The sequence below is a fragment of the Xiphophorus couchianus genome, chromosome 3, assembly GCF_001444195.1.
Source record: "Xiphophorus couchianus chromosome 3, X_couchianus-1.0, whole genome shotgun sequence".
Classification (NCBI taxonomy): Eukaryota; Metazoa; Chordata; class Actinopteri; order Cyprinodontiformes; family Poeciliidae; genus Xiphophorus; species Xiphophorus couchianus.
The window spans coordinates 70,561-81,813 of record NC_040230.1 but is presented as its reverse complement, the minus strand read 5'-3'; the positions used below and the strand labels follow the sequence as shown (position 1 = coordinate 81,813).

At 48.5% G+C, this 11,253-nt stretch overlaps 2 protein-coding genes and 1 long non-coding RNA gene across 5 annotated transcripts; 1 reads left to right on the top strand and 2 right to left on the bottom strand.

Annotated features, from left to right (window-relative positions):
* Positions 1-38: 38 nt before the first annotated feature.
* On the bottom strand, positions 39-804 carry LOC114140199 (uncharacterized). The gene is made up of 3 exons (XR_003594512.1): positions 704-804; positions 462-603; positions 39-163 (listed from the first exon to the last, which is right to left on the bottom strand). It is a non-coding gene; the product is annotated as an uncharacterized LOC114140199 (long non-coding RNA).
* Positions 805-1,131: 327 nt separating this feature from the next.
* On the top strand, positions 1,132-5,775 carry pnp4b (purine nucleoside phosphorylase 4b). 2 transcript variants are annotated; one of them, XM_028009896.1, is made up of 7 exons: positions 1,142-1,558; positions 1,691-1,863; positions 2,444-2,547; positions 2,758-2,933; positions 3,012-3,196; positions 5,415-5,494; positions 5,571-5,775. In XM_028009896.1, exons 1-7 carry the CDS (start codon positions 1,536-1,538, stop codon positions 5,706-5,708), a joined length of 879 nt encoding a protein of 292 aa, XP_027865697.1. In that variant the 5' UTR covers positions 1,142-1,535; the 3' UTR covers positions 5,709-5,775. The 2 variants fall into 2 exon arrangements, with proteins under 2 accessions (XP_027865698.1, XP_027865697.1); XM_028009897.1 differs by lacking the exons at positions 5,415-5,494; positions 5,571-5,775 and adding an exon at positions 3,306-3,562 and having other exon boundaries at positions 1,132-1,558.
* Positions 5,776-5,859: 84 nt separating this feature from the next.
* Positions 5,860-11,240, bottom strand: decr1 (2,4-dienoyl CoA reductase 1, mitochondrial). 2 transcript variants are annotated; one of them, XM_028009894.1, is made up of 10 exons: positions 11,124-11,240; positions 9,071-9,267; positions 8,942-8,999; positions 8,784-8,870; positions 8,551-8,698; positions 8,386-8,485; positions 8,243-8,315; positions 7,939-8,085; positions 7,382-7,444; positions 5,860-6,118 (listed from the first exon to the last, which is right to left on the bottom strand). In XM_028009894.1, exons 1-10 carry the CDS (start codon positions 11,163-11,165, stop codon positions 6,014-6,016), a joined length of 1,020 nt encoding a protein of 339 aa, XP_027865695.1. In that variant the 5' UTR covers positions 11,166-11,240; the 3' UTR covers positions 5,860-6,013. The 2 variants fall into 2 exon arrangements, with proteins under 2 accessions (XP_027865695.1, XP_027865696.1); XM_028009895.1 differs by having other exon boundaries at positions 5,860-6,073; positions 11,124-11,238.
* Between the last annotated feature and the right edge of the window lie 13 nt (positions 11,241-11,253).

The following is an 11,253-nucleotide window of genomic DNA, read 5'->3' as shown; positions in this document are numbered from 1 at the left end:
GGAGACAGACTGGGGACAGACTTTGGACAGACTGGGGACAGAATGGAGACAGACTGGGGACAGACTTCGGACAGAATGAAGACAGACTGGGGACAGAATGGAGACAGACTGGGGACAGAATGGAGACAGACTTTGGACAGAATGGAGACAGACTGGGGACAGACTTCGGACAGAATGGAGACAGACTGGGGACAGACTTTGGACAGACTGGGGACAGAATGGAGACAGACTGGGGACAGAATGGAGACAGACTGGGGACAGACTTTGGACAGAATGGGGACAGAATGGAGACAGACTGGGGACAGAATGGAGACAGACTGGGGACAGACTTTGGACAGACTTCGGACAGAATGGAGACAGACTGGGGACAGACTTTGGACAGAATGGAGACAGACTGGGGACAGAATGGAGACAGAATGGAGACAGACTGGGGACAGACTTCGGACAGAATGGAGACAGACTGGGGACAGACTTCGGACAGAATGAAGACAGACTGGGGACAGAATGGAGACAGACTGGGGACAGAATGGAGACAGACTTTGGACAGAATGGAGACAGACTGGGGACAGACTTCGGACAGAATGGAGACAGACTGGGGACAGACTGGGGACAGAATGGAGACAGACTGGGGACAGAATGGAGACAGACTGGGGACAGACTTTGGACAGAATGGGGACAGAATGGAGACAGACTGGGGACAGACTTTGGACAGACTTCGGACAGAATGGAGACAGACTGGGGACAGAATGGAGACAGACTGGGGACAGACTGGGGACAGACTTCGGACAGAATGGAGACAGACTGGGGACAGACTGGGGACAGACTTTGGACAGAATGGGGACAGAATGGAGACAGACTGGGGACAGACTTTGGACAGACTTTGGACAGAATGGAGACAGACTGGGGACAGACTGGGGACAGACTTTGGACAGAATGGAGACAGACTGGGGACAGAATGGAGACAGACTGGGGACAGACTGGGGACAGACTTCGGACAGAATGGAGACAGACTGGGGACAGACTGGGGACAAAAACCAAATATCAAATCCAGCTCATGAGTTGTTTTGTAAATGTTTGAAAATGAAGTGAAAATATGAAAATATATTCTATTTTTTAATTTCTCCATTTGTAAATAAAACATCTGATCAAAACAAACAAACTTGATTCAACAAATAAAACATTTCATCCTAAACTGAACTAATACTCTCATGGTTCTGATGAGTCCGGTCGGTTCCGTCCCGCCAGAACCACTTCTGACCCGGCTTCATTGAACCTGCTCGGCAGGGCTTTGCTGACCGGATGGACCCGTACCGACCTGCGCTGGGTCAGAACCAGAACCAGGTCTGCTGTGGGCCAGCTGACCTCACCTGATTGGTTGTTCTGGCTGAACAAACTGTAGAGGTCAAAGGGCAAAGTCACATGGAGTCAATGCACCAGAGAGTGTTTGTGGGGCTGAAATCAGCCAATCAGAGGAGAGGACTCTGACCTCCTCTTCCTCTTCCTCGTCTTCCTCCTGGTGACTCCACAGCCTGACGATGCTCAGCAAAGGAAGCTCCTGGTGAGACCCGCTCCAGACCAGTTCTGTTGGTTCTGTAGACCAGGTGGTCCAGGCTGAACAGGTTCTGCAGTCGGTCCAATTAACGCTGACTGCAGAACAGAACCTGATTCTGTTCATCTGACCCACTTCCAGCTGCTGCTCCTTTGATGACTACAAGCTGACCACCGAATGGCTCCAGAACCAGACCCGGCACCGACCCAAAGTGGCCGTGATCTGCGGGTCCGGACTCGGCCTGCTGGCTGAAGCCGCCACCGACAAGCAGACCTTCAGGTACCAGGACATCCCCAACTTCCCCGTCAGCACAGGTGAGTGGGCGGGGCCACGGTGTGAGTGGGCGGGGTCATCTGATCCCGGAATCTGATTCATTGAGCTGCTTAGTGACTCAGTGGATGTTCTTATTCTTGCTAATTGCTGGTTAGCATTAGCCCAATATGTTAGCGCCACCTTCTGGAGAGGAATGAGGACCAAATGTCTCCATTGGCTCTCATCCAGGACGTGACGGTTAACGGCCTGGTTAACCCGTCCTGGTAGTTTAAACTTCACGAGTCTCGGCAGGTTTCGCCTCCGCTCTGATTGGTTGCTATACCAAACCCAGTAAACCCAACAAACCCAGTTCCCCCAGTGGTCAGCTGGTAGAAATGAACTGATCACTGAATCTAGACTGGATTCATGACGATGAAACTAAATTAAATGAATTCATGAAGCAGAGCCATTTGTCCTCCATCTTCCCTCCTCCCTGAAGCCCCGCCCCTTTCCTCCAACCTTTCATCCTGTTGGCTGCGTCTGGCTAATCTCACTGGGATGCTTCCCTCAACCTAGCGCCATCCTGGATGATGATGACATGTCTGAGCTGTTGCCATGGTAACCACTGTCTCTGCTCTCCAGTCCCAGGCCACGAAGGCTGCCTGGTGTTTGGGACGATCGAGGGGACGCCCTGTGTCTTCATGAAGGGACACTTCCACCTGTACGAAGGTTACTCCCTCTGCCAGGTGAGTCATCCTCATTGCTACCCAGCATGCACTGAGGCGGGGCGGGGCGGGATGAGTGCCTATGGCTAACTCTACCTCTGTGTCCAAAGAAAGTATCGCTAGTTGAGAGTTTTGTCTTTGTGTTAACGTCTCCCACTGCCCCCCTCTGGTTCCCCCTCCGGTTCCTCCCACTGCCCCCCCCACCCCCACCCCCCCACCCCTCACCACAAGGTTACCTTCCCAGTTCGGATCTTCAAGCTGCTGGGTGTGGACTCTGTCCTGGTGACCAACGCCTCTGGGGGAATCTGTCCGGAATTCAAGGTCGGGGACATCATGGTGATCCGGGATCACATCAACCTGCCAGGTTTCGCCGGCCAGCACCCTCTGTGCGGACCCAACGACGAGCGGTAAGGCGCCACGACGGAACGGCCAGAAGCTCCAACCCTCTTCCGTCATGGTAGACCTGTCCTCCATCCCCTGTCCAGGTTCGGGACGCGGTTCCCCTGCATGTCGGACGCCTACAGCAAAGAACTGCGGACGCTGGCGCTGGACGTGGCCTCTGACCTCGGCTGCAGTGTCCGCACCGGCGTCTACTGCATGGTGAGCGGACCCAACTTCGAGACCATCGCCGAGGCCCGCATGCTGCTGACGCTGGGCTGCGACTGCGTGGGTAAGACGGAGAGGACATGAAGACAGGAGCAGCAAGGTTCTGGACATGATGTCCGGGTTAGATTGTCCTTCAACTTGTCCGTGTCTGTGATTGATGTCTTCATGTTTAGGGTTCTCTGTCGTCTCTCCGTCCTCCAACATCTCTGAACGTCCCTGGTTGTCGTTTTGTTCTGGTGACCAGAGGCCTCATGTCTAAAGCGGCGTGCGCACAAAAACTGTGCGGCGCCATATTTTACGCACAACTCGTCATGTATTAAAATGAAAGTTTGCGTAAATATACGCAAACATTTGACCTGCAGTGAAAATGTCCAGCAGCCACACAAACTTTTTCTGTGGACAATAATAAACTAGAAAGAGTCAAAACTCACTAAATCCACTGAAATCTGATTCCGTTATTTAGACCAGGAAGCATCAAACCCCATGATTTTATGATTTTAATATTTTAGTGTTTAAACCATGACATTTATCCTCAGACAATAAGCTAACACACACACACACACACACACACACACACACACACACAGAATAAAGAAAAGAGAAATACAGGATGTGAAAACCTCAGTGTAAATAATCATGTTGCTCAGTTTGTGTCTCATAAAGATGAAACTCATCGTCTGAATGCATCTATTTATTCTCACTAGAGAGAAACCAGGGCTGATCAAACAGTTTGATTATTGATCAGGTGATCAGGTGTGGAGACAATCCCAGGTATATCAGTAGCTGCATCAAGGTGAGCCGCTACCTGAGGAGCTTTGGCTCTGATGGAGAACATGGAGCCATTGATCAGAGATCAGATTGATCTGCTGGTTTCTGATCGTTTAGATTCATCCAGACTGATCATCCTGGAGCTCTGAGCAGAACTTAAAGCAGGTACCGGTACCGGTACCGGTCCAGCTGCAGTCGTCCTCCAGTGGAGCCAGAAATCATCTGGACTCTGTAAATGTAACTTCTGCTCCTGATTCCTGGATTCAGAAGAAACGTTGAAATCCCGGCTGAACGCTCTGCTGCTCTGAGATCTTTAGGATTCTTTCTTTCATTTTTTATTTTTGTGAGGTGACCTTATGTGCCCTGAAAGCAACTTAGAAATAAACTATATTATTATTATAGATACTTACTCTGCTACAAACAAGGCCGTTGCCATGGTTACGGCTTCACATGGCGACTTCCTGGTATTTATACCAATTAATATGTATTTATGGAGGCGACAGGTGGAGCAGCAGCTGCTCTGTTTCCCCCAAATCAGGATTTCTAAAGGTGAGCAGGTCTGATCGCAGCTCGGCTTCATACATCTGGAGCTTTTTGTGCGCCGCACTTTTTCAATTTCTCCTACGCCAAGTTTTAGTGTCAAAACCGTGCAGTGTTTTATACACGAGACCTCTGGTAAATCCTGATCGTGGCCCAGATGGAGCCGGTTCTGGAGCTCAAATGGGTCGTCCAGGACCAGAACATCATGAATCTATTAAAGCTCAACATCCTGGATTCTGTCCTTCTGCACTCTGACTTGACAATACCACAACCTGAACCGATCCCAAGTCCATCCAGTTTATTTTTACAGTGAACCTGATCTGAAGACAGAAGCTGCGTCTCCCTGCGATTCGGATCCGGTTCTGGATCTGAATCCGGTTCCATTGTCTGTCAGCATATGACCAAAGATCCAAATCATGAAACGTGAATTTGAAAGTGTTGATAAAAACCAGACGGACAATTTTGATCCGACAAACAGCAAGAAGATGCTGGAATGAAGCAGCTGTCACTCACAGAGCCGTGCTTTGACTAGGCCACACCCCCGTGGAGCAGAACAGAGACCGGTGTCCTCTGTCAGCGAGTCGCTGCGGCTAACGCTAGCTCGTTATGATGCACTTTTCTCACCTGCTGAGCTGCAACGGATCTTCAGCCTGATTCACTGAACGTGTGAAATCTGACCGCCATGTTTCTAATGTAGGAAGCTGCTGCAGCTCGTCTTCATCGTCGTTCATACTGAACTGTTTCTGATCCATGTCTAGATTTCAAGCAGAGACTTTCAGTCGTATGTTTGAAGTTTCCAGATTAAATGTATTAATATGATCATATTCCTGATATTCAGCTGCACATTCCAGAAAACATGTTCAGGTCTGTTTTTATGAAAACAACAAAAATTTCCAACAAAAAGCTTTTGTTGATGGTTGGATGTTGGTTGGATGTTGGTTGGATGCCATAGTGACGTCCGCTCATCTGTCCAGGAATGTCGATGGTCCCTGAAGTCACCGTGGCGAAGCACTGCGGACTCAGAGTTCTGGGTTTGACCCTCGTCACCAACAAGGTCTCTGACAGGACACACTGTCCTGTCCTCACCTGTCTCTTCCTGTCCTCACCTGTCTCTTCCTGTCCCTCTTCAGGTGTCTCTGGACTACAGCCGTGAGGAAAAGGTGAACCATGATGAGGTTCTGGAAATCTGCAAGATGAGGGCGGAGCTTCTGCAGAAGCTGGTCTCCACTCTGATTGGCCGCTGTCAGCAGAACATCAACACACACTGAGACACACACCTGTAGCTGCTCCTGGTTTGTAGTCGATTTCTGTTCACAATAAAAGTGAAGAACCTTCTTTGGTCTCCAGGTCTCTTTAGAGCCTCCAGAACATCCAGAACTTTCTGACCCAGCAGTTTGTCAGTGAATGAAACATGAAGCCTCTCATTTCATCTTTTAATATCAAACAAGGTTGACACTGAGTGTGTGCAGACAGTCACATGACCGCACCACATTAGTTACAATCATTAACCAATCAGATGTAGAGATATCAGCAGGGGAAGGGGCCTCTGTGGCCCAATCAGCTGTCAGCATTCCTATGACCCCTTTGTACCTCTGATCATGGCTTCCAACGTCTTCCACTGATCCGGAGTCACCTGGAGGACAGGTGAGACACCAGCAGTGACGTCAGTGACGCGTTCCTGACGTGGGAAAACTTTCTTCAGTAACCAGGAATCTAATCCGGTAGTCAGACTACAGTTATCGAAACCACTGTGCGTTACTATTTTCTTTTTAAATTTCATTGTATTTCCTCTACGTGTCTTGTTGAGTGATCGCCGTTTCTATGCGACAGTATCCGCAGCGACAGAAACGTAAACAATGGAAGGAGGAGCGAGATGCACATTTTGTTGGTGGAAAAACAGGAACTATTTGGAGTTTCTGTTGCCAAGTCCGATTATTATAAACGGCTTTGGGCTTGTTTCTTTTTTAAAGTCTCTAGCAAATTTAACGAGTCGCGGGTTTCGCCTTTTTGGGCTGTTTTTGAACGTGAAGTTGCTCATTTGGGCTTGGAAATAAGCAGAGACACGATAAACCCCAGAATGTGTCCAACCTCCAGGTAGTTTTAGTCAGGCTCTCCCTGTCCATCATTTCCCAGATGATCCGTCCCGCTGTGTCTTTGTTAATGTCAAGTTAATATATGACCTGTGAATGACGTCGAGCTCCATGTTGCGCTCCAGAAAACTGCAAACATGGAGACTAATATGAACAGAGCAAGAAACGTGAAAACAGCCACGAATGAACGAGTCCATAAAGTTGTGCAACTAAACGCCATTCTAATTATTAATATTAAGATACGTGTCACTAATCTGTGCAGCCAGCTGAGCTGCAGGAGGAGCTCTGTGTGACACCAAACACAGGGCCGTAACGCACAACCTGGAGGCTGAGGGCAGACGGGGGGCTTTAAAATCCTATTTATAGTTTTCTAGACAATAGAAACACAAAAACAAACAAAATTACTAAAGTTTTTTTGTACAGTTGTAACCATTAAACAATCTCCCCTTCAGTTCAACCTTATCAGTGGAGACACATTGTTGATGTTACATTATAAAATAGCTAACAATGGGGCGTGCCGTGGTGGCGTAGCGGTTAGCGCGACCCGTATTTGGAGGCCTTGAGTCCTCGACGCGGCCGTCGCAGGTTCGACTCCCGGACCCGACGATATTTGCCGCATGTCTTCCCCCCTCTCCTTCCCCGTTTCCTGTCAGCCTGCTGTCATATAAGGGACACTAGGGCCCACAAAAGACCCTGGAGGGGTAAAAAAAAAGCTATCAATTAAGTTTTGGCAAAGATCAATGTCATTTCCACAGGAGGCAAAGTGTTGTTGGCAGCTGCTGATGGTAACTAAAAAAGTAGCTTTTAATGTAACGTCACTAGACATGAGACAGGTGAGCGGCTCAACTCACCTTGCGCAGCTCGTTAAACTCTCCTGCCATCGATACGTACTCCCCTCCATCGAAACGGATCACCTGTGAATGCAGACAGGTTCGGGTTCGGGTTCAGGTTCGGGTCACATCTTCGTTCTCATGTGACGTCAAACTTCTGGCAATTTTGTAGCTGACGGCCATCTTGGTAGGTATCCAAAACTAACTGCCATGACAGTTTGCATGGTGTTGCTATGGCAACAATACGGCCGATCTCGGCAGCAGCCATTTTGTTCATGTATCTTTCTCTTCGTTAGTCAGGAACGTCTATATTTAGTTCATCTACGCTTTGTGCTGCGTTTGTCTACCAAAATGGCCGTTCAGAGAAATCGTGATGAAAAAATCTTCTCTTTGTCCAATCACAGCAAGTTATGACCTATGACCTCATCATGGAGGCAGTGGGCTGGTTGAGACAGGTGTCTCACCTGTCCAGTTGTTCTGGTTCTGGACAGGTTCTGTGGTTTAACTGCTCAGTCGGTTACGATGGGAGCCGGGTCAGGACTCTGGTCGGTTCCGGTCAGAAACGGGTCAGAACTTACGGCTCCTGACATCCAGCTGGCGAAGTCGCTGCTCAGGTACGCTGCCAGGTTGGCGAGCTCAGCTGGTTTTCCGAGTCGACCCGTCGGAATCCGATCGATCATCGACTTCTCAAAGGTTCCAGTCGGGTCCAGACGGCTGAAGGCTCCCTGAGCAGAACCAGAACCCAGGTACTAAGACGGGTCGATCGGTTTAATCCAGCAGAAACTCAGCAATAAAACAAGTCATATTACAACAAAGGGCTTGAAAGGTCAAAGTTCAAGGCCCGCGCACCAGCCCAGGGAAAGGACAGGAAGTGGGCGGTACCTTGGTCTTGATTGGTCCAGGTTGGATGATGTTGAACCTGTGACCATAGCGCCCCCACTCTGCGGCCAGAGACCTGCGGGCGAGAGCCACACAGTTACCATGGCAACGACAGGGCCGCAGCGACGCATCGGGGTCCGACTGACTTGTAGAGCGCCTCAACTCCGGCCTTGGCCGCCGCACTCGGAACCACGAAACCAGAACCAGACTCGGCGTAGATGGTGGTGATGGCGAGGAACGAGGCGCCTGAGACACAAGAATACGGTTAGAACGGCTCAGGTTCTGGTTCTGGTCCCGGTTCTGGTTCTGACCTTTCTGGGCCTGGATCAGCCTCTTGCCCAGCTCCAGCGTGACGAACGCCGTCCCGTTCAGGACGATGTCGGTGACGCTCCGCCAGCCGTTGGGCGTCAGCCGCTCCGTCGGACAGATGAAATTCCCTGCGGCGTTGTTGATGATCACCTGGACCAATGGGGACACAGGACAGCGTGATGTCATCGCCAACGCTCTGAACACACGACGGCTACAGGTTCTGGTTCTGGTTTACATCAGGAAGTCCACTTAGCGCCACCATCTGGTCCACGCAGTGCGCCACGGCCTGAGGGTCTCTGACGTCACACTGGAGGGCGTGGACCTGAGGACAGACACGGACCGGGTCAGACGCTGGGTTCTGGACCCGTTCTGGTTCCGGGATGACCCGGTTACCTGGTTCCTGGTCTGGCTGCTGATCTCGCTGGCCGTCTCCTGCAGGACGTCGAGCTTCCTGAACCAGACAAGCAGAAGTTCAGGAACGGTTCCTGATGGGGTCATGTGACCTCTGATGTGACCTCTGACCTGCTGGCGATGACGCAGCGGGCTCCCAGCTGGGACAGAACCACGGTCATGGCCCGGCCCAGGCCGGTGCCGCCTCCGGTGATGAAGGCCAGCCGGTCTCTGAAGCTTCCCGCCGGCAGCATGGCGCCTTCGGACGGAGCGAAGAACCCAAACGGACGGGCCAATCCGGACTGGACCGGCGGCCTGGGGAACCGGGTCTGAGACACACAAAGTTGTGGCCCGGTTAGAACCCAGTTCAGTTAAAGGGCCTGAACATGAGAATAATTACAATCAATTAATTAATTAACAGATTATTTAATTAATCGATTAGTTGACAGGTCGTCCTGCCATCCAGGTGTTAGGTGGGCGTGGCTACTGCAGTGGGCACTGCAGCCTGTTACCATGGTGATACATGGGTGGGGCAGTCCTTCCTCCTCCTGCAGCGTCCAAATTCTCACTTCCTGCTTTAGCCCCGCCCCCTTTGGTCATATTTCCGGCCTTTTACTAAGCCACATGCAGGTGGACTTATTACCCACAATTCATTGCTGCATGTGACGTTTTGAGTTAAAAGGCGGATTTATGGCAACGTTTTGTTGTTTTTTATAGACAAAAGAAAATATCGTGACAAGGCACATTAGTAATTAGTTTGATATGATAAACTGAGCAGAAAAAGAAGAAATTTAAAAAAAATCACAAACTGAGGAAAGTAAAACAAATGTCAAATTTCAAATCTTAAATTAAGATATTAACATATTGAAATAAAGATTGTAAATAATAAAATCATTTCACTTTAAAAGTGGAGGTGATTTTTAGAAAGCAGTATTTGAGAATAAAACTTAGGATTAAATATATCATAATTTAACTCTTCATCCCTGTTAGAAGACCAAAGTTTATTATATTAAAATTAAAGACGGAATAGATTTATTGTACAACATCCACTTTTGAAAACTTTCTAAAAACTTCAATGAAGTCGCAATTTATCCTGATTTTTAAACAAATGTTTTCTTCTCAGACTAGAGGAGAAAACTGATGTCGGAGCTCCTGATTAATTTATTGGTACATTTTTGGTTCATAAAGTCACAACATTCATAGTTTCTTTTAAAAAGGACATTTTAGTTCCATTTATATACGCTGTATATTTGCAATTAATTTGATTTTGTTAGCATATTAGTTCCACTTTATGTCAAGCTAACTTTCAGCCACATATAAAATAAATGTGTTTTTGAGTAACAGCTGATTATGTAATGATTTCTATAATTAGTCAATTTGCAGGGGAATTGCCATTAAGACAGTTAAATGTTTGTAGATTTTAATGTGCATTATTTGACAAATCATCATACAATAAAAAGTTGTCAGAGAAATATTGCAATGTCCAGAGAAAGCTGTGCTTGTTTAAAAAAATAAAAACAGTTTTCAAATGTAAAGCATTGAAAGTATTTTTGTGTCACTGAACCTGTGAATAAATAAATACATGGTTAGCAGTCCTCCGGTCAGAAGGGGGCACTGCGTCTTGTAACACCCATGCTTTGGAGCGAGTGGCAGTTAGGAGAAGTTTGTGTGGCCTGTAATTATTAAGCTCTTGAACTCTTCAGCACCTCAGTGGTTCATGTTCTTTGCCTCGTTACGGACAAATGAGGGATTTCAACCCGAAGACAAGAGGAAACGTCTCCTGTGTTTAGACTACGGACCAGTTAACAGAACTATACATATAGTTATTTATACATTTCTTGTGTTTGTGATTCTGAACACTGTATAACCCCCTGGTTATGTGTCCGTCATCAGGGGGCCTGTCCCCCCACGCTGCCCCTCTGGCTCTGCCTCTGGCGGAGGGGGTCACGCCAGGACTGACGGAAGGACATTCTGACGTCACAAACACCGTAAAAACACCTATAAATGTCAAACTTGTGGCCCCCTGGTGCTGACAACGTGAACTACAGCTGGTCGGGGTCTTTTTCGATGTAGGAGGGAACGGGGTGAAAGGTCAACCCGGATTTAAAACTTTAACGTTCCTTCAGTCCGACACATGACGCTTCATACGCTACTCTCTGACGTCACAGATGCTGCTTGATCTCACCTGCAGAACTTTCCTTCCTGAGCTCATCATGACGGCCGCCATGTTGGTTTCAGCTGATGACGTATGAGGGACCGTACCACCATGACGACATGAGGAGGGGAGGCAGCACGTAACTTTTTATTTCAATATT